Source organism: Mobula birostris, chromosome 15, assembly GCF_030028105.1.
Source record: "Mobula birostris isolate sMobBir1 chromosome 15, sMobBir1.hap1, whole genome shotgun sequence".
Taxonomy (NCBI): Eukaryota; Metazoa; Chordata; class Chondrichthyes; order Myliobatiformes; family Myliobatidae; genus Mobula; species Mobula birostris.
The window spans coordinates 2899720-2923104 of NC_092384.1; the positions used below are offsets into that span (position 1 = coordinate 2899720).

At 43.5% G+C, this 23385-nt stretch overlaps 1 protein-coding gene across 6 annotated transcripts in view; it reads left to right on the forward strand.

The window, feature by feature from the left end:
* Positions 1-23385, forward strand: part of dnaaf1 (dynein axonemal assembly factor 1) — a 162423-nt gene that overhangs the window by 88148 nt on the left and 50890 nt on the right. For all 6 annotated transcript variants that reach the window (XR_011889223.1, XR_011889224.1, XR_011889225.1 and 3 more), the window contains exons 9-11: positions 2860-3081; positions 10931-11097; positions 21227-21348. Coding sequence is in view for 3 of the 6 variants with exons in the window: in XM_072279240.1 (XP_072135341.1) it covers positions 2860-3081; positions 10931-11097; positions 21227-21348 (511 nt within the window). In the remaining 3 variants the exon portion in view is untranslated. The remainder of the gene's footprint in view (positions 1-2859; positions 3082-10930; positions 11098-21226; positions 21349-23385) is intronic.

Consider the following 23385-nt stretch of genomic DNA (forward strand, 5'->3'; position numbering starts at 1 on the left):
TGGATGTTGTGGACATGACCATTTTATTGTGAGTGGAGAGTACCTGAAGGAAAGTTTAAGACTAAGCTACATTGTAGTTGCTTCAAAAACTATACCTAAAAATTTTCAGTATTTAATTCATTATGATAGTGACAGATGTTTATAAAATTATAGGGAAGACAGTTGGTATCTTTTTCCGATGGCTATAGTTAAACCGGCCAGTGATGTAGTGGCAACAGCACCGGACTTCGAAGTGAATGGTCCCGAGTTCGAATCCGGCTGGCACCTTGCAAGCTTTCCATCTGTGCTGTGTTGAGCGTTGAGCTAGCAACTCGGCCTCATAGAAAAGAAGTCGACAGCTATGGAAACAGCAAAAATGCTGCCCAATGCACCACAAGGTGTGAAAAGGAACAACATAGTCATAGAGTTAAAGAAATGCCCATTAACTCTACTTTAGCAATTCTCTATTACAGTTGCCATATCAGAATTGGAGTACCCACAGTGCAGATGCAGTCTGAGGCCTCTATTGAACCTGATCCATGGAGCTGTGAGGCAACAGTATTACTTTCTGTGCCAGTGCGCTACCTGGGTTAGAGCCTATAAGACTAAGATGGAAATTAATATTAGGCTAGTTGGCACATGAGCTGTCATAGACTATATGGTCTGAAGAGCTGCCTTCTATGCTATATGATTTTTTTAAATAATTCTGTTCTTCATTAATGTGCCTTGGTTTGCAAACTTTATTTAAGTAATGCATCATTATATCTGCATCATTAACTGGTTGCCCAAAGAAGGAGTCAAAACAATTGATTCAGTTATAATCTTGAATGTAATTTCCCCTCAGGTGATTTTAATAGTTTCTTGAACATAAATTGTACATAATTTATACTTGATTTGTGTTATATTTCTTTCCTGTGAATGCTGCTTATTTGTAGCTGTGCCTGTGATGTTGCTGCAACTAGCTTTTTCATTGCACTTGTGATTATGCATATGAGAATAAACTCAACATTGAAGACTCGGTGGGCAATAGTTTCTGAATGTTTGTATTGGCTGCTCTGTTGAACTGCTGAGCCATTTTAGGAACACTTCCACACTTTGTGAAAGAAAAACGTAGCAAGGAACTGACGCATTAGAAAGGTTAGTCAGAAATTCAAATACTATTTGTGAATTACATATAATTTTATTTTCCAAGAACTGAAGGGAAGTAGATGCTAACAAAAGCAAGCCTATAAAAGGGATATATTGGCTTGAGGCTACACGCATAGGTAAATTTCAGCATCCCAGCATGGCTTTTAGTTTTTATTTTATTTATTTATATTTTGTAAACTATTAAAGCATTTATACATTATTGCATATTTGTGTGTGTATGAAAACTACTGTTGTTCCAAGATGGCTGGAGATAATAATAAATGCTTTATTGTTTCCAAGAGGGAAATTCTTTCATTACAGCAGCAACATTTAAAAACCCATTTTGCAGAGTGCAGACTTAACTAATAACAAAGTACAGAATATTAATATACACAATATTTTACCAATGTGCAATAATTTGCAATAATGTGTGAAATAATAAAAGAGACTATTCTACTATGATGTGTGTTCTCTTGTTGCACAGAGATGAACTATTGTATATGCTTATTGCATTTGGAAGGAAAGATTTTCTGTAACAATCCTTGTGACAGCAGAGCTGAATGAATCTGTTGGAAAGGGTGCTCCGCTGCCTATTCAGTAGGTCATGGACAGGATGTGCTAGGTTGTCTATACAGGATAACAGTTTGTTTTAGAGACCTCCTCTCCACCACTAACTCAAAAGAGTCCGGGTTGTGGCCAAGGATGGATTCAGCTTTTTTGATGAGTTTATTTAGTCTTGTTGCATCACCAGCACTGATGCTGCTCCCCCAACATAAAGCCGCAAAGACTGCACTCGCTACAACAGACTGGTAAAAGATCTCCAGCATCCTGCTGCAGACATTGAAGGATCTCAGCTTCCTTAGAAAATAGTCTGCTCATCCCCTTCTCGTAAGCAGCCTTGGTGCTGGTTTTCCAGTGGAGTGTTGCTGAGGTGAACCCCCAAGTATTTGTACTCCTCCACCACCGCAACTTCTGCTCTCAGAATGTATACAACATTCATCACAGTCCACTTCTTCCTAAGGTCAAACACCATCTCCCTGGTTTTGATCACATTTGGGAGCAGGTGACTCCTCCCGCACCACTCCACAAACTTGTCCGTCAGTCCTCTGTACTTCAATTCCTGCCCCTCTGACACACCCAACCATCGCAGAGTCATCAGTGAACGTCTGCAAGTGAGGAGACTCAGATTTGTACTGAAAGTCTGAGGTGTACAGTGAACAGTCCCATGTGGTGCTGCAGTGTCACTCACCACCATCTCAGACAGCGAACTACCCAGCTGTACAGACTGGGGTATATCTGTCAGGTAGTCAGTAATCCAAGAGACAGTGGATTTGTCTATGCCAATCCTTTGCAGCTTCTCACTCAGAAGAAGTGGCTGGATTGTATTGAAGGCACTAGAGAAATCAAAAAATGTGATTCTCACAATGACACCAGCATCATCCGGGTGGGAGTGAGTTCTCTGCAGGTAGATGATAGCATTATCCACTCCCCCATGAGTTTGGTAGGCAAAATGTAGAATGTCCAATGAAGAGCTCACCTGAATAGAAATATTCATTTCATTTTATGGTAGGTAGTTTTTACTCCCGTCCAAATGCAATAATCTATATAATGTAGGCTGAAGGAAATTAATGGTATTATAGACATGTGAGAATACGACATATAATTTAGCTTTTATTACCAGTGTTGTTGCCACTCACACCAGTTGTCCAATTGTGTGTCTTCAATTAGCACGTACTGCTTTGCATTATGCAGGTTTCTCCTACATTGAGAACCTGGAGGAGTACACTGGACTGAGGTGTCTGTGGTTGGAGTGCAATGGCCTATTGAAAATCGGGAACCTGGACGCTCAGACAGAGCTGCGCAGCCTATTTCTGCATCAAAACCTCATTCAAAAAATAGAAAACTTGGAGCCTCTTCAGAAACTGGATTCCTTAAACCTCAGCAACAACTACATCAAAGTCATTATGAACCTCTGTGAGTAAAGCTCAATGCACACATGCTTATTGCTAAACATGACATTTAGTTGCAGTAGAAAGTTATTTCTCTCTTTTCTTTATTGTCATGTTCATATTTTATTACACAATTAACACAGTAACACAAACAAAATGCTGGAGGGACTCGGTAGTTACAATTGTGTACAATGTTGGTGAGCCTACATTTGGAGTGCTAAACTAACCTGTGAAAGGATATTGCAACATTGAGGTAGTCAAAATAGGTTTATCCGAGTTATTTCTCTCTGCAGATGCTGCATGAGCTACGGAGTTCCTACAGTGCTTTGTGTGCGTTACTCTGGTTTTCCAGCATCTGCAGTGCAGAATCTCTTATGTTTAGGAGACTGTCTTTTCAAGAGATACCAAGCAGATTGGGTTTGTATTCTTTGTATGTTAGGGTCTGTTCATAGAGGTAGTGGAGCAGCCATCTCAAAGTGCCAGGTATCTGGTTCTATACTGAACTCAAGTGCTGTCTGTGTGCAATTTGCTCATTCTTCCTGTGGCTATTTAGTTTCCTCCAGGTGCCTTTAGTTTCCACCCAAATGCTAAAAATGGATGCATTGGTTGGTTAACTGGCCATTACAAGTTGCCTCAGTATGTGGGTAAGTGAAGGAGCCTGCGGGAAGTTCATGAGAAAGGAAAATGGGATTTAATGTAGGACTGGTGTAAATGGGTGGCCAATGATCACAACAGCCTTAGTAGGCTGAAGAGCCTATTTCAGGGCTGTATATCCCTATGATTCCTTAACCCATTTGTATTAATCACATTTACCAGCACTTGGTCCATAACATTCAATGTTCTGTGATTCAGATGTTCATCCAGTTATATTGTAATGTTGTGAGGGTATCAGCTTCCACCACCCATTCCAGAGTGCAACCATCATTTGGGCAAATATTATAGAGCATAAAAGCCAGGATGTAATGTTGAGGTTTTAAAAGCCAGTGGTGAGGCCTCACCTAGTGTATTGTGAGCAATTTTGGACCCCTTATGTAAGAAAGGATGTGCTGACCATGGAGACGGTTCAAACAAGGTTCACAAGAATGATTCTGGGAATGAAGGGGTTATCATATGAAGAACGTTTGATGCCTCTGAGCCTGTACTCACTGGAATTTAGAAGAATGAAGGGGGATTGCATTGAAACCCATTGAATGTTGAAGGGCCTCGATAGAATGGATGTTTCCAATAGTGGGAGAGTCTAGAACCAGAGGGCACAATCTCAGAATAGAGTAAAGCCTATTGAGAAAAGAAATGAGGAATTTCTTTAACCAGAGGGTGGTATATTTATGGAATTCATTGCCACAGGTGGCTGTAGAGGCAAGGTCATTGGGTGTATTGCAAGGCGGGGGTTGATAGGTTCTTGATTACTCAGGACGCGAAAGTTTCTGGGGAGGAGGCAGGATAAAGGGAAAATGGATAGCTACGATGAAATGGCAGAGAGGACTCTGCAGGCCAAAAGGCTTAGTTCTGCTCCAGTCTCTCATGCTCTGATTTTTTCCCGCTGCTTCTCTCTATTCCTTTTGCAACTCACCTTGAACCTGTGCTTTTTGGTGTTAAATAGCTCCGACATCAGGAAAGTTTGCTGACTATTCATTCCAACACTGGTCCTATGGTTTTGTTTATCATGCCTTCCTTGGGTCCATTCTACTCAAAGGAAACAAACCTAGTCTATCCAACCTCTCTTAATAACTGAAATATTCCATCCCAAGTGGATTCCTGGTAAATCTGCTCTGCATCCTCTTCAGTACATTCATGGCCTTCCTGTGATGTTGTGACCAGAATTGTACACGGTATATTACAGCTGTGGACAAACAAATTTTGAAAAGTTGTTCCAAGACATTTTTCCTCTTGTATTCCATACCCACTTCTGCTGTCAGCCTGTTTGCCTGATATCAAGACTTTAATGGAGTGCACATTAACCTAGTGAAACTTTAGAAGGGCTGTGGCCTTGTCAACAGCTATGTATATATTATCAATATTGATCCCATCACCCTAACTATTTCTATCCTAAACTGAATCACACACTTGCAGACTTAGCATTCCAACCCATAAGATCCGACCCAATATCTGCTTCATTCTACTGAATAATATCACCCATCTGACCCTTCCTCAGCTATGCATTTATTACATTTCACTGCTCTCTTTCCTCTGCCCCATCTATCCCCTGTAAGTCAGAGTTCACTCAAGACTTTGCTGCAAATGTTCTGTCACTCACCAGCTCCTTTTGCCATTACCCCCAAGGTCTGACCTTCATTAGATCATAAGACCATAAGATATTGGAGCAGACTTAGGCCATTTGGTCCATTGAACCTGCTTCGCCATTTCATCATGGCTGATCCAATTTTCCTATCACACTCAATCTCCTACCTTCTCCCCATATCCCTTCATGCCCTGACCAGTCAAGAATATACCAAATGCTGCCTTAAGTATATATAAAGACTTGGCCTTCTCAGTTGCCTGTGACAACAAATTCACCACACTCTGGCTAAAGAAATTCCCCCTAATCTCTGTTCTAAAAGGACGTCCCTCTATTCTGAGGCTGTGTCCTCTGGTCTTAGGCTCTCCCACCACAGCAAAACATCCTCTCCATGTCCACTCTATCAAGGCCTTTGACCGTTCAATAGGTTTCAATGTGGTCACCCTTTTCCTTCAGAATTTTAGTGAATACAGGCCCAGAGCCATCAAATGCTCTTCATATGATAAGCCATTCAATCCTGGAATAATTTTCCTGTACCTCCTTTGAACCCTCTCCAGTTTCAGCACATCCTTTCTAAGATCAGGGACACAAAACTGCTCCAAAGAGAGGCCTCACTAATGCTTTAAAAAGTCTCAACATTACATCCTTGCCTTTATATTCTAGTCCTCTTGAAATGAATGCTAACATTGCATTTGCCTTCCTCACCACAGACTCAACCTACAAATTAACCTTAAGGGAATCCTGCACAAGCACTCCCAAACCTCTTTGCTTTGCATTTCAGCTTTTTGCATTTTCTCCCCATTTAGAAAATAATTTGCATGAACATTGAATTCTCCAACTTCTGGTAATTCCCTCCCCCTCCCTTCCCTCATCCCAGTTTCACTCTGCCCCCTCCCCCAGCTGCTTATCACCTCCCTCATGGTTCTGCCTCCTTCTACTACCCATTGTGCTTTCCCTTATTCCTTCTTCAGCATTCCTGCCTATCACCTCCCCACCCCTTTATCTTTCCCCTTACTGGTTTTTCACGTGGCACCTACCAGCCTTCTCCTTCCCACCCTCCCCTCACCTTCTTTATAGGGCCCCTGCCCTCTCCCTCTTCAGTCCTGACGAAGGGTTCCGGCCCAAAATGTTGACTGTTCATTTCCACGAATGCTGCCCAACCTGCTGAATTCCTCCAGTGTGTTGTGAGAGTTGCTAGAAAATAATCAACCCTTTCATTTATTTCACCAAAGTGCATGACCATGCACTTCCTGACACTGTATTCCATCTGCCACTACTTTGCCTATTCTCCTAATTTGTCTAGGTCCTTTTGTAGCCTCTCTACTTCCTCAAAACTATCTGCCCCTCTAGTTATCTTCATATTGTCTGCAAACTTTGCAACAAAGCCATCAATACCATCACTCAAATAATTGACATATAACGTTAAAAAAAATGGTTCCAATACAGACCCCTGTGGAATACTACTAGTCACTGGCAGCCAACCAGAAAAGGCTTCCTTTATCACAAACTAGAGAAAGTCTGCAGATGCTGGAAATCCGAGCAGCACACACAAAACGCTGGACGAACTCAGCAGGCCAGGAAGCATTTATGGCCACTGTTTTATCCATGGTAGAGTCTTTCCATAGACTTGTATCTTGTTCAGCAGTCACATGTGGCACCTTGACAAATGCCATCTGAAAATCAAAGTACACAACATCAACCAATTCTGCTTTGTCTATCCTGCTTGTTATTTCTTCAACTAATTCCGACAGATTTGTCAGGCATTGTTTTCCCTTGCGGAAACCATGCTGACTACAGCCTATTTTATCATGTGCCTGCAAGTACCCTGAGACCTCATCCTTTACAATTGACTCCAACGTCTTCCCAGCCACTGAGGTCAAGCAAACTGGCCTACAATTTCCTTTCTTCTGCCTACCTCCATTCTCGAAGAGTGGAGTGGAATGACATTTGCAATTTTCCAGTCTTTCGGAACTATTGCAGAATCTAATGATTCTTGAAAGATCATTAATAATGCCTCCACATTTTCTTCAGCCACCTCTTTCAGAACCCAGGGACGTATAGCATTTGGTCCAGGTGATTTGGCTACCTTCAGACATTTCAGTTTCCCAAGAGCCTTCTCTCTATCTTCACACACTTCATGACTCCTGATGCCTGGAACTTCCAACATACTGCTGGTGTGTTGTGCAGTGAAGACTGATGGAAATTACTTAATCCCTCTGCCAGTTCCTTGTCCCCTATTACTACCTCTCCAGCATTATTTTCCAGACATCTGATATCCACTCTCAGCTCTCTTTTATACTGTATATGTTGCAAGGACGTGGCTGGGGACAAACCCAAGTGCAGGACACAGGCGCTGAGGCACAGTCGTGAGGCATTAGCACCACCGCAAACGGGGAACCAGTATCCAGGAGAGTCTTTACACGGAGACAAGGGTCACATAGAGTATCCAGGAAGCGATGCAGAACTTAGAACTGACAGTTCTCAGGAATCAGGAAACGAGGTTTACTCTCACTAGAGTCAACCAACGAACTGGCAGCTCCTTGTTGTGATCACAGGGTCTTTATCCTGCATTTTCTGATGGAAAGCAGGTGTGTGTGTAGTTAGTGGAACCTGGGAATGACTGGAAATTCAATGAGGGGACTGAGGCCCAATTCCTGAGGTAACTAGCAAGGTGGGGGTTTGCCAGAAGGGACCATGACAGTATATATCTGAAGAAACTTTTGGTATCCACTTTAATATTGTCCAGCTGAATTTTGTGTAATTCCATCTTTGTCTTCTTAGTGACTTTTTAACTGTCTTCTGTTGGTTCTTAAAAGCTTCCCAATCCTTTAACTTCCCACTAAATTTTTTCCCTGTTATGTGCCCTCTCTTTGGCATTTATGTTTGCTTTGACTTCTCTTGGTAGCCACGATTGTGTCATCTTGCATTTAGAATATTTCTTCCTCTTTGGAATGTTTATGTCCTGTGCCTTCTGAATTGCTTCCAGAAATTCCAGCCACTGCTGCTCTGTTGTCATTCCTGCCAGTTTTCTTTTCCAATCAATTCTGGCCAACACCTCTCTCATGCCTCTGTAATTCCCTTTTCCCCACTGTAATACTGATACATCTAACATTAGCTTCTCCTTCTCGAATTTCAGGGTGACTTCAATCATATTATGACCACATGCCCCTCAGGGTTCTTTTACTTTAAGCTCTCTAATCAATCAGGCAGGAGGTAGCAAAAGGGAATAAAAGGGGTCTTTTCTGGTTGGCTGCCAGTGACTAGTGGTGTTCCTCAGGGGTCAGTATTGGGACCGCTATTTTTCAGACTGTTTGTTAATGATTTGGACAATGAAATTGATGACTTAGTGGCAAAGTTTGCTGATGATACGAAGATAGGTGGAGGGGTAGGTAGTGCTGAGGAAGCAATGCGATTGCAGCAGGACTTTGACAATTTGGAAGACTGGGCAAAAAAAGTGGCAGATGGAGTACAGTGTTGGAAAATCTGGAGGAGGTTCACGAGGATGATTTCTGGATTGAAGGAGTTAACATATGAGTGTCTGGCAGCTTTGGGCCTGTGCTCATTGGAACTTAAAAGAATTTTTTTTTAATTAAGTGCGATCGTTGAGGGGGGGGAATCTCCTTGAAACCTACTGAATGTTGAAAGGACTAGATAGGGTGGATGTGGAGAGGATGTTTCCTGTGGTGGGGGTGTCCAGAACTGGAGGGCATAACCTCAGAATTGAGTGACGACCTTTTAGACAGAGGTAAGGAAGAATTTTTTTTAACCAGAGTGTAGTGAATCTGTGGAAAGCTCTGCTATAGACTGCGCTGGAGGCAAAGTCCATGGGTATACTTAACATGGAAGTTGATTGCTTCCTGACTGGTCAGGGTATCAAAGGATATGGTGAGAAAGCAGGTTTATTGTGTTGATTGGGATCCGGGATCAACCATGATGGAATGGCAGAACAGATTTGATGGGTTGAATGGCCTAATTTTGCTCCTATGTCTTATGGTCTTCTGACGCTATGTCATGTCTTTTGAATGATTTGATTTTGTTTTTTTACCAAAAGAGCAGCACCACCCTCGGCATTCTTGCCTGTCTGATTGATATAATGTGTATTCTTGGACATTAAGCTCCCAACTATAATCTTCCCTCGGTCATGATTCAGTGATGCCTACAATATCATACATGACAATCTGCAACTGTGCTACAAGTTCATCTATCTTGTTCCATATACTGGGCACATTCATGTGTTCACCCTTATCGACTTAGTCTGCCTTTTGCATCGCAACCTATCCTGTTGACTGCAATTTTGACCTATGAGCAGCCTCTCCTCACTACACATTGTGTCTGTTTGTAAACCAGCTACCTCATTTTCAGCACTATCATTTGCCTTTCCTATGGTACTTCTTGCATTGAAATATATACAGTTCAGAACACTAGTCACCCCATGGTCAACCTTTTGATTCCTAATATTGTCTGAGGTCTTACCAACGTCTGCCTCCACAATCTCTCCAATAACTGTTTTGGCACTCTGGTTCCCATTCCCCTGCAACTCTAGTTAAACCCCACCATGCAGCCTTAACAAACTTTCCTGCTAGGATATTAGTCCTCTAAATCCTATAGTCCCTTCTATACAGGTCCCACCTTCCCTGGAAGAGAGCCCAATGATCCAAAAATGTTGCACCCTCTCTCATACACCAGGTCCTTGGCTACATATTAAACTCTATAATCTTCGTAGTTCTGGCCTCTCCACCACGTGACATGGGTAGCAGTCCTGAGATCACAACCCTGTAGATCCTGCTCTTTAACTTGGCACCGAACTCCCTGAATTCCTTATGCAAATGACGACTTCTGGCTGTTCACCCATCTACTTAATAATGCTGAAGATTCGAGTCAAGATATTCTGAACCCTGGCACCCGGGAGGCAAGAATCTTGTTCTTGCCCAGAGAATCTCCTGTGTGTTCCCCTATTACCACAGCGTGCTTCTCCCCCATTCCCTTCTGAGTCACAGAACCAGACTCAGTGCCAGAGATTGACCACTGTGACTTTCCTCTATTAGGTCAACTCCTACCACCTCCACCTACAAGACCCAAAGTGATATACGTGTCGTTGAGGAGGATGGCCACAGGTTACTATGCACTAGAATCGTAGCTTGGAATCCCAATTCTTTACAAAAATTCTATAATTCCCATTCTCAGTTTAATTCTTCCATGCCCTAGTCTCTACTTGTTTCTAAACCTTCCTCCAGTCCCTTATCCGTTACTTATCCCTTCTGTTCTGCTTCATTTCTGAGGTCTACCTTTGGCACACAGTGATTGCTTGACTTAAGATGTTGAACCCCAAGCTTCCCTGCCTGCGGGTTTACCACTTTCTCCTTCTGAAAATGCTTTGACAACCCAGTAACTGCTTGAGCCATTTCAATACATTAAAGGGTCAGTATGAAGATAAGGAGCAGGCAGTTTGTCTGTTTTCTGGCCCTCATAGTGAAGAGGTTCCTTTAATTTTAGAGTGGTTTAGTGCAAGGAATGGATTCATGAAAGTGGGGCGTATCAAACGTTTCCATTATTTTGTATGGTTTCAGATGTATGATGCAGAGCTGATAATGTGACAACTGCTTATCTCCTATCTGTAGTAACCTTGTTTTTCTCTCAGCCTGCCTGCCCGTGCTCAGTACTTTGCAACTGGCTCACAACCAGCTGTGTAAGGTGCAGGACATTGAACATCTAAAGCAGTGCCCTAGCTTGAGTGTCCTTGATCTTTCACACAACAAGCTGGATGACCCTGAAGTTATCACTGTCTTTGAGAAGATGCCGAATATAGTAAGTGTTTTTTCTGCCTATTTGCGTGAAAACTATTTTACTTAAAATGTCGGGTGTAACGTAGAGCTCAAGTCTGAGCTATGTAGGCTGAAAAGATTTTATTTACCTTTTGAAAACACAATTTTACATTTCCAAATAATTTATGAAAGTTATACAATGATGTAAATTAAATCACTGGTCTCTAGTATTCACTTCTGGACTTTGGATTTGAACCTTGCCCAGACAGATACGACAAAAGACTCTTCAGAGTGTGTCTGTGGGGCTTGAACTCAGCATATCCAGAATGTGCACAGGTGAAGCCTGGGGCAGACTGGCTCAAATCACAGTGAATATTGGGTGAGTTGTGAGGGGCTCAGTGACCAACTCCTGCTCCTGTTTTCTCCTGCTCTTAAAAGTGCAGCATTCAGTGCACAGTTGACAAGAGTAGTGCGGCATCCAGTGGAGAGGAAGAAAGAAGCTTTCTTAGGGTTTAGGAAGTAACGGGCTCTAGAGGTAGTTGAAGGTATCCATGAAGGAGCTGAAGAATGGACTTGGGAGAGCTAGAAGTGGGCATGAGAATGATTAAGGAAAACCCATGACATTCTGCATGTTTGCAAAGAACAGGAGGATGACGAGCATGAGGGTAGAACCATTCAGGAATAGAAGAGGGAAACATGCCTGGAGTTGGAGGAAGTAGGGAGCTCCTTAATAAATACTTTGCCTCGGTATTCATTAGTGAGAGGGACCTTCACATTTGTGGGTGCAGGGTGGTATGCTTGATCAAATTGGTGTTAAGAAAAAGGATGTGCTGGGACTTTCAGAAAAACATTAGGTTAGATAAATCCCCAGTGCTGGATAGAATATACCTCAAGTTACTACAGGAAGCAAAGGAAGAGATTTTTGCACCTTTGTCAATTATCTTTATGACCTCACCTCATAATAGTATCAGATACTATTGGAAAAGGTTCTTAGAGATAGGATCTATAGACATTTAGAGAATCACGGTCTGATCAGGGACAGTCAGCATGGCTTTGTGAAGGGCAGATCGTGTCTAACAAGCCTGATAGAGTTCTTTGAGGAGGTGACCAGGCATATAGATGAGGGTAGTGCAGTGGATGTGATCTATATGGATTTTAGTAAGGCATTTGACAAGGTTCCACACAGTAGGCTTATTCAGAAAGTCAGAAGGCATGGAATCCAGGGAAGTTTGGCCAGGTGGATTCAGAATTGGCTTGCCTGCAGAAGGCAGAGGGTGGTGGTGGAGGGAGTACATTCAGATTGGAGGATTGTGACTAGTGGTGTCCCACAAGGATCTGTTCTGGGACCTCTACTTTTCATGATTTTTATTAATGACCTGGATGTGGGGGTAGAAGGGTGGGTTGGCAAGTTTGCAGATGACACAAAGGTTGGTGGTGCTGTAGATAGTGTAGAGGATTGTCAAAGATTGCAGAGACACATTGATAGGGTGCGGAAGTAGGCTGAGAAGTGGCAGATGGAGTTCAACCCAGAGAAGTGTGAGGTGGTACACTTTGGAAGGACAAACTCCAAGGCAGAGTACAAAGTAAATGGCAGGATACTTGGTGGTGTGGAGGAGCAGAGGGATCTGGGGGTACATGTCCACAGATCCCTGAAAGTTGCCTCACAGGTGGATAGGGTAGTTAAGAAAGCTTATGGGGCTTTAGCTTTCATAAGTTGAGGGATAGAATTTAAGAGTCGCGATGTAATGATGCAGCTCTATAAATCTCTGGTTAGGCCACACTTTGAGTACTGTGTCCAGTTCTGGTCACCTCACTATAGGAAGGATGTGGAAGCATTGGAAAGGGTACAGAGGAGATTTACCAGGATGCTGCCTGGTTTAGAAAGTATGCATTATGATCAGAGATTAAGGGAGCTAGGGCTTTACTCTTTGGAGAGAAGAAGGATGAGAGGAGACATGATAGAGGTGTACAAGATAACAAGAGGAATAGATAGAGTGGATAGCCAGCGCCTCTTCCCCAGGGCACCACTGCTCAATACAAGAGGACATACTTTGGTTCTGTCTTCACTAAGGAGGACATAAATAATCTTCCAGAAATAGTAGGGGACAGAGGGTCCAGTGAGTTGGAGGAACTGAGCGAAATACATGTTAGTAAGGAAGTGGTGTTAGGTAAATTGAAGGGATTAAAGGCAGATAAATCCCCAGGGCCAGATGGTCTGCATCCCAGAGTGCTTAAGGAAGTAGCCCAAGAAATAGTGGTAATTTAGTGATAATTTTTCAAAACTCGTTAGATTCTGGACTAGTTCCTGAGGATTGGAGGGTGGCTAATGTAACCCCACTCTTTAAAAAAGGAGGGAGAGAGAACCCGGGGAATTATAGACCGGTTAGCCTAATGTCGCTGGTGGGGAAACTGCTGGAGTCAGTTATCAAAGATGTGATAACAGCACATTTGGAAAGCGGTGAAATCATCGGACAAAGTCAGCATGGATCTGTGAAAGGAAAATCATGTCTGACGAATCTCATAGAATTTTCTGAGGATGTAACTAGTAGAGTGGATAGGGGAGAACCAGTGGATGTGATATATTTGGATTTTCAAAAGGCTTTTGACAAGGTCCCACCCAGGAGATTAGTGTGCAAACTTAAAGCACACGGTATTGGGGGTAAGGTATTGATGTGGATAGAGAATTGGTTAGCAGACGGAATAAACGGGACCTTTTCAGAGTGACAGGCAGTGACTAGTGGGGTACTGCAAGGCTCAGTGCTGGGACCTCAGTTGTTTACAATATATATTAATGACTTGGATGAAGGAATTAAATGCAGCATCTCCAAGTTTGCGGATGACACGAAGCTGGGCGGCAGTGTTAGCTGTGAGGAGGATGCTAAGAGGATGCAGGGTGACTTGGATAGGTTGGGTGAGTGGGCAAATTCATGGCAGATGCAATTTAATGTGGATAAATGTGAAGTTATCCACTTTGGTGGCAAAAATAGGAAAACAGATTATTATCTGAATGGTGGCCGATTAGGAAAAGGGGAGGTGCAACGAGACCTGGGTGTCATTATACACCAGTCATTGAAAGTGGGCATGCAGGTACAGCAGGCGGTGAAAAAGGCGAATGGTATGCTGGCATTTATAGCGAAAGGATTCGAGTACAGGAGCAGGGAGGTACTACTGCAGTTGTACAAGGCCTTGGTGAGACCACACCTGGAGTATTGTGTGCAGTTTTGGTTCCCTAATCTGAGGAAAGACATCCTTGTCATAGAGGGAGTACAAAGAAGGTTCACCAGATTGATTCCTGGGATGGCAGGACTTTCATAAGAAGAAAGACTGGATGAACTGGGCTTGTACTCATTGGAATTTAGAAGATTGAGGGGGGATCTGATTGAAACGTATAAAATCCTAAAGGGATTGGACAGGCTAGATGCAGGAAGATTGTTCCTGATGTTGGGGAAGTCCAGAAGGAGGGGTCACAGTTTGAGGATAAGGGGGAAGTCTTTTAGGACTGAGATTAGGAAAAACTTCTTCACACAGAGAGTGGTGAATCTGTGGAATTCTCTGCCACAGGAAACAGTTGAGGCCAGTTCATTGGCTATATTTAAGAGGGAGTTAGATATGGCCCTTGTGGCTACGGGGGTCAGGGGGTATGGAGGGAAGGCTGGTGCAGGGTTCTGAGTTGGATGATCAGCCATGATCATAATAAATGGCGGTGCAGGCTCGAAGGGCCGAATGGCCTACTCCTGCACCTATTTTCTATGTTTCTATGACATGGCTTTAAGGTAAGGGGTGGGAAGTTCAAGGGGGATATTAGAGGAAGGTTTTTTACTCAGAGAGTGGTTGGTGCGTGGAATGTACTGCCTGAGTCAGTGGTGGAGGCAGATACACTAGTGAAGTTTAAGAGACTACTAGACAGGTATATGGAGGAATTTAAGGTGGGAGTTTATATGGGATGCAGGGTTTGAGGGTCGGCACAACATTGTGGGCCGAAGGGACTGTACTGTGCTGTACTATTCTATGTTCTTTTTTTATTCCTTAACTGAAGAAAGGATGCAGGAATAACCCTGGGAATTACAGACCAGTGAGTCTTACTTCAATGGTGGGCAAGTTATTGAAAAGATTCTTAGAGACAGGATTTATGAGCGTTTGGGGAAGCATAGTCTAATTAGGGATAGTCATCATGGGTTTGTGAGAGGCGGGGCATGCCTCACAAACTTTACTGAATTCTTTAAAGATGTGACAAAGAGCATTGAAGGTAGAACTGTGAATTTATTTTATTTATTTATATTATATTTTTATTTATTTAGCAATACAGTGTAGCCTAGATCCTTCTGGCCCTTCGAGCAACACCACCCCTGCAACCTCTCAACCCCAATTTTTATCCTCTGAGAAGGTACAGAGACTGCTTACAGAACAGTGCTCGAATTGAATGCCGAACTCCATAAAACCATAAGACATAGGAGCGGAATTATGCCATTCAGCCCATCGAGTCTGCTCCACCATGCCATCATGGCTGATCCTGGATCACACTCAACTCCATACATTTGCCTTATCACCATATCCTTTGATGTCCTGCCCGATCAAGAAAGGATCAGCTTCCGCCTTAACTATACCCACGGACTTGGCCTCCACCGCAGTCCTGTGGCAGACCATTCCACAGATTCACTACTCTCTGGCTAATAAAAAAAATTCTCCTTACCTCTGTTCTAAAAAGTCATCCCTCAATATTGAGGCTGCGCTCTCTCATTCTGGATGCCCCCCACCATTGGAAATATCCTCTCCACATCCACCCTATTGAGTCCTTTCAATGTTCAGTAGGTTTCAGTGAGATCCCCAAGCATTCTTCTAAAGTCCAGTGAGCACAGGCCCAAAGCTACCAAACGTTCCTCATATGTTACCGCTTCTTTCCTGGAATCATCCTCGTGAGCCTCCTCTGGACTCTCTCCAATAACAACGCATGATTTCTGAGCTATGGGGCCCAAAACTATTGATAATTCTCCATGTGCAGCCTGACTAGTGTCTTATAAAGGCTCAGCATTATCTCCTTGCTTTTATATTCTATTCCCCTTCAAATAAATGGCAACATTGAGTCTGTGGTGGAAAAAAAAGGCAAATACCATCTGTAAATTAACCTTCTGGGAGTCTTGCACGAGGACTCCAAAGTCCCTCTGCTCCTCTGGTATTTGAACCTTCTCCCCATTTAGTTAATAGTCCACACTATTGTTTCTTTTACCAAGATGCATTACCATACATTCTCAGCACTGCATTCCATCTGCCACTTTTTTGCCCATTCTTCCAATTTGTCGAAGTCCTGTTGCAATCGCATTGCTTCCTCAGCACTACCTACCCCTCCACCTATGTTTGTATTATTGCAAACTTTGCCACAAAGCCATCAATTCCACTAGCCAAGTCATTGACAATCAATGTGAAAAGTAGCAGTTTCAACACTAACCCCTGAGGAACACCACTAGTCACTGGCAGCCAACCAGAAGAGGCCCTCCTTTATTCCCACTCACTGCCTCCTGCCTGTCAGCCATTGCTCTATCTATGCCAGAATCTCTCCTGAAATGCCATAGGATTTTATCTTGTTAAGCAGCCTCATGTGTGGCACCTTATCAAATGCATTCTGAAAATCCAAGTAAATAACATCCGCTGCCTCTCCTTTGTCCACCCTGCTTGTTACTTCCTCAAAGAACTCTAATAGATTTTCAGGCAAGATTTCCCTTCACAAATCATGCTGACTTTGACTTATTTTATAATTAGTTTGCTAGTACCCCAAAACCTCATCCTTAATAATAGACTCCAACACTTTCCCAACCACTGAAGTTGGAGTAACTGACCTATAATTTCTTTTCATTTGCCTTTGTCCCTTCTTAAAGAGTAAAGTGACATTTGCAATCTTCCAGTCCTCCAAGACCATGCCAGAATCAAATGATTCTTGAAAGATCCTGACCAATGCATCCATCATCTCTTCAGCAATCTCTATCAGGATTGGGATTTAGTTATCTGATCTAGGTGACTTATCCATCTTAAGACCTTTGAGCTTGCCTAGCGCTTTTTCCTTTGTAATAGCAATGGCACTCACTCCTGGACCTCTGGCACTCTGCTAGTGTCTACCACAATGAAAGCAGATGCAATGTACCCATTAAGTTCATCTGCCATTTCTTTGTCCCCCATTACTACCTTGCCAGCATCATTTTCCAGTGGTCCAATGTCAACTCTCACCTCCTTTTTACTTTTTGATTAACTGGGAAAAAAAATCTTTGTATCCTGCTTTATATTATTGGCTAAGCAACACACAAAAATGTTGGAGGAATTCAGCAGGCCAAGCGGCATCTATGGAAATAAATACAGTTGACATTTTGGGTCGAGACTTTTTGGTAGTACTGGAGAAAAAATGATAAGGAGTAAGTTTAAAAGGTGGGGGAGGGGAGAGAGAAACACAAGGTGATAGGTGATCTCTCATCCTTCCCCCCCCCCCCCCGCCCCTTCCTGGTTTCACCAATCACCTTGTGTTCTCTCTCCCCTCCCCTACCTTTTAAATCTACTCTTTTTTTTAATCTCTAGTCCTGTAGAAGGGTCTCGGCCCGAAATGTCAACTGTAGGTTTTTCCACAGATGTTGCCTGGCCTGCTGAATTCCTCCAGCAATTGTGTGTGTTGCTTGGATTTCCAGCATCTGCAGATTTTCTCTTGTTTAAATTATTGGCTAGTTTGCCCTCATATTTCATCTTTTCCCTCCTTTTTGCTATTTTTAGTTACCTTTTGTTGAATTTTCAAAGCTTCCGAATCCAACTTCCCACTCACTTTTGCTAACTTATATGCCCTTTCCATGGCTTTTGTGCAGTCCTTATCTTCCCTTGTCAGCCATGGTTGCCTACCCCTGCCATATGAGAACTACTTCTTCTGTGGGACTTGTCTGTCCTGCGGTTTGTGAACTATTCCCAGAAATTTCAGCCATCTCTACTCTGCCATCATCCTGCCAGTATCCTCCTCCAATCCAACTGGGCAAGCTCCTCTGTCATGCCTCTGTAATTCCCTTTATTCCATTGTGATACAGATGCATATGAGTTGTGCTTCTCCCTTTCAAATTGCAGTGTGAAATCAATCATATTATGATCACTGTCTCCTAAGGGTTCCTTTACATTGAAGTCCTTGTTAAGATCTGGGTTATCACGCAAGGCCCAAACTAAGTCAGCCTTTCCCAATGTAGGTTCAAGCACAAGCTTCTCTAAGAAGCCATTTGTAGGCATTTAACAAATTCCCTCTCTTGTGATCTGACAGCAATCTGATTTTCCCAATCCCCTTACATATTGAAGTTCCCCATTACAATTGTGCCATTACTCTTATTACATGCCTTTTCCAGCTCCCTTTGCAATCTCAACACCCCACATCTTGGCTACTATTTGGAGGCCTATATATGATTCCCATAATGTTTTTTTCACCCTTGTAATTTCTTAACTCCACCTACATTGATTCAATGTTCTCTGACCCTATGTCATCTCTTTCTAAATATGTAATTCTATCCCTTACCAACAGAGCCACACCACAACCTCTGCCTTCCTGCCGGAGCATTCTGAGCTGTGCTAGCATTACGCTAACCACTATGCTATTGTGGTATGAATGTGGTGTGTTTCTGGATTTTAGTAAGGGCTTGGTAAGGTTCTTCATGAGAGGCTGATTCAGAAAGTCAGGGGGCATGAACCCTGGGAAACTTGGCTGTGTTGCTAGAGAATTGGCTTAACCGGAGGAGGCTGGTTACAGATACAGTATTTTGCTGTGAGGTTGGCGACCAATGGTTTTCCACAGGGACTTCTGCCTTTTGTGATTTTTTAAAAAAATGAATTGAATGAGGAAGTGGAAGGGCAGATTAGTAATTTTGCAGATGACCCGAAGATTGGTGGAGTTGTGGATAGTGTAGAAGTTTGTTGTGGGTTACAATGGACATTAGTAGGATGCATAGTGGCTGATGGAGTTAAACCTAGAAAAATGAAGTGATTCACTTTGGATGGTCAAATTTTGAAGGCAGAATACAGGTAAATGGTAGAATTCTTAGAAGTGTGAAGGAACCGTAGGATCTTGGAGGCCAAGTCCATACTGTAGATCTCTCAAGTTTGCTGCATTGTTTGATAGGATTGTTAAGAAGGGTATGGTGTGTTGGCATTCATTAGTTGCGTGATTGAGTTCAAGAGCCGAGAAGTAATGTTGCACCTCGATAAAAACTTGGTTAGACCACACTTAGAATATTATGCTTGCCTCATTACAGGAAGGATGTGGAAGGTTTAGAAAGGGTGCAGAGTTGATTTATCCGGATGTTGTCCTGGATTATAGAGCATGTCTTATGAAGATAGGTTGAGCGAGCTAGGAGTGAAGGTGGATGAGAGGTGACTTGATAGAGGTGTACAAGGTGATAAAAGGCGTAGATCGAGTGGATGGCTCAAGATTTTTTCTTAGGGTGGAAATGATAACATGAAAGAACGTAATTTTAAGATGATTGGACGTAAGTATTGGGGAATGTCCGAGTTAAGTTTTTTTTACACAGCGAGTAATGAGTGCATGTGGGTGGGCTGCCAGGTGGTGATAGTGGCAAGTAGATTAGGGGCATTTAATAAACACTTTGGCACAAGGATAATTGATAAGTGGTGTGCTATGTAGGAGGGAATGGTTAGATTAATCTTAGGTTTTGTTAAAAGGTCAGTGCAACATTGTGGGCTGAAGGGGCCACACTTCTGTAAAGTTCAACACACACACACACACACACACACACACACACACGCAGACACAGAGACACACTAAGAGACACAGAGACACAGACACACACACAGATGGACACACGCAGACAGACAGAGAGAGAGAGAGACACACACACACACACACACACACACACACACACACACACACACACACACACACACACACCTCCCTGGAGGAACTCAGCAGGCCAGGCAGCATCTATGGAAAAGAGTACAGTCGATGTTTTGGGCCAAGACCAGTCGGCAGGACGGGAGGTAAAAAAGCTGAGGTGTAGATTTTAAAGGTAGGGGAAGGGAGAGAGAAACACAAGGTATTAGGTGAAACCTGAAGGGGGAAGAGATGAAGTAAAGAGCTGGGAAGTGGATTGGTGAAAGAGATACAGGGCTGGAGAAGGGGGGAGTCTGATAGAAAAGGACAGAGGCCATGGAAGAAAGGAAAGGGGGGAAGAGTACCAGAGGGAGGTGATAGATGAGCAAGGAGATAAGGTGAGAGAGGGGAAAGGGGATGGAGAATGGTGAAGGGTGGGACATTAGCGGAAGTTAGAGAAGTCAATGTTCATGCCATCAGGTTGGAGGCTACTCAGACGGAATATTAGGTGTTGTCCCTCCAACAAAATCAGCAAGACATGTTCCCAGAAAGGATACATGTTGGTGGTAGCAGGACTGGGTGAGTATGTGGTCAAAGAATCGATAGGCTGCAGAGATCACTGAGGCAGAGCAATGAGAGAGGGTTTCACTGAGCTCCCGTTGAAGGGACGATTTAAGCTTCTTCAGATAGGCATCGCTGGACGGGACTTCACAGTGCAGTAATCCAATCACAAACAAAAGAAAACCCTCAGATGCCGGAAATCGAAGGAACACACAAAATGCTGAAGGAGCTCAGCTTGCCAGGCAGCATTTGTGGACAAGCCTCCAACTTGATGGCTTTTTTTTTTCTCCAGTCCTGCTGAAGAGTCTCAGCCTGAAACGTTGACTGAACTGTTTTCCATAGATGCTGCCTGGCCTGCTGAGTTCCTCCACCATTTTGTGTGTGTTGCTTGGATTTCCAGCATCTGCAGACTTTTCTCTTGTTTGTGCTGTAACGTTCGATGTTCAAGTTCGATAAGAGTTTGTGGAGGGGAGGAGGACGTTATCTGTATTCAATATTTCACATGTAGAAGTCAAAGAGAGACTAGTGGTGGAAAAAAGTATGAGTGTGACTAGGTAGCGTTAGCAACATAAAAGACAATGGCTTGGTAAAAGGAAGCTTGAACTCACCAGCATTGTGCAGAGTGGCGGAAATGATCGAAGGCTTACTGTGAAATGGGCACTGACTTGCTTTCCAGCTATTGCTAATGCCGGCATTCATTGTTTTCACTGTACTGCACAGCATATGTGCTGCTAGATTTCTTATGTACGGTACAGTCTGTTTTCCACTTCTTTTAATACAGCGTGTTTTGAACCTGATGGGAAATGAAGTCACAAAAAAAATCCCAAACTACAGGAAGATGTTGACTGTGCGCCTGAAGCAGCTAACATACCTGGATGACCGTCCAGTTTTTCCAAAAGACAGGTAGGTAATTGGGCAGCACTTGCGTTGGTTAAAGTCACACCTGTTACTGTAACTTATTTTGCGTTACAAGTATTGTTCCTTGGATAGACTGGCATGGAGTCCCTTGCTCTAGAATTATACTGGGAAACTGCTAAGTCTAAATGCATAAAGCGCTAATGTGTTATTTCACATGAAACTGTATTGCATAGTGTGGCACTGAAATGCCATATGCATTTCAGTCTGCTATTTTCATCTAGGGGAATCCTCTACCCACCTGACACAGATGTATACAGTAGTATCAGATGACTTACAATACATGCCTGGATGACACACTCTCTGGTTTTGGTGGTGTACAGTATGTGGGAGTCAGTAGGCTAATTGTAACATGCAAGCATTTAAAGCTCTTGGGAAACACATATCTTAAAGTGAATCTCCCTATGCACAACCCAGGCCAATATTGGGAACATGAACATGAGGAAATCTGCAGATGCTGGAATTTCAAGCAACACACACAAAAAAAGCTGGTGAATGCAGCAGGCCAGGCAGCATCTATAGGAAGAGGTACAGTCGACATTTCGGGCCGAGACCCTCCGCCAAGACTAACTGAAAGAAGAGGTAGTAAGAGATTTGAAAGTGGGAGGGGGAGAGGAAGATCTGAAATGATAGGAGAAGACAGGAGGGGGAGGGATGGAGCTAAGAGCTGGACAGTTGATTGGCAAAAGGGATATGAGAGGATCATGAGACGGGAGGCTTAGGGAGAAAGAAAAGGGGGGGGATCCCAGAGGATGGGCAAGGGGTATAGTGAAAGGGACAGAGGGAGAAAAAGGAGAGAGAGAAAAAAATATTAATAATAATAACAAATGAATAAATAACGCATAGGGTACGAAGGGGAGGTGGGGCATTAATGGAAGTTAGAGAAGTCAATGTTTTATCCCCCCTTGTCCTGGACACTGTTTTATCCCCCCTTGTTCAGTCCCTTCCGACCTATGTTCATGACACTTCTCACGTTCCGAATTTTTTCGATGATTTTAAGTTCCCTGGCCCCCACCGCTTTATTTTCACCATGGATGTCCAGTCCCTATATACTTCCATCCCTCACCAGGAAGGTCTCAAAGCTCTCCGCTTCTTTTTGGATTCCAGACCTAACCAGTTTCCCTCTACCACTACTCTGCTCCGTCTAGCGGAATTAGTCCTTACTCTTAATAAGTTCTCCTTTGGCTCCTCCCACTTCCTCCAAACTAAAAGTGTAGCCATGGGCACCCGTGTGAGTCCCAGTTATGCCTGCCTTTTTGTTGGCTTTGTGGAACAATCCATGTTCCAAACCTATACTGGTATCTGACCCCCACTTTTCCTTCGCTACATTGACGACTGCATTGGCGCTGCTTCCTGCACTCTTGCTGAGCTCGTTGACTTCATTAACTTTGCCTCCAACTTTCACCCTGCCCTCAAGTTTACCAGGTCCATTTCTGACACCTCCCTCCCCTTTCTTGATCTTTCTGTCTCTATCTCTGGAGACAGCTTATCTGCTGATGTCTATTATAAGCCTACAGACTCTCACAGCTACCTGGACTATTCCTCTTCTCACCCTGTCTCTTGCAAAAATGCCATCCCCTTCTCGCAATTCCTCTGTCTCCGCTGCATCTGCTCTCAGGATGAGGCTTTTCGTTCCAGGACAAAGGAGATGTCCTCCTTTTTTAAAGAAAGGGGCTTCCCTTCCTCCACCATCAACTCTGCTCTCAAACGCATCTCTCCCATTTCACGCACATCTGCTCTCACCCCATCCTCCTGCCACCTCGCTAGGAATACGGTTCCCCTGGTCCTCACCTACCACCCCACCAACCTCTGGGTCCAACATATAATTCTCCGTAACTTCCGCCACCTCCAACAGGATCCCACCACTAAGCACATCTTTCCCTTCCCCCCCCACTCTGCTTTCCACAGGGATCGCTCCCTATGCAACTCCCTTGTCCAGTCGTCCCCCCCCCCCATTCCTCCCCACTCATCTCCCTCCTGGCACTTATCCTTGTAAGCGGAACAAGTGCTACACCTGCCCTTACA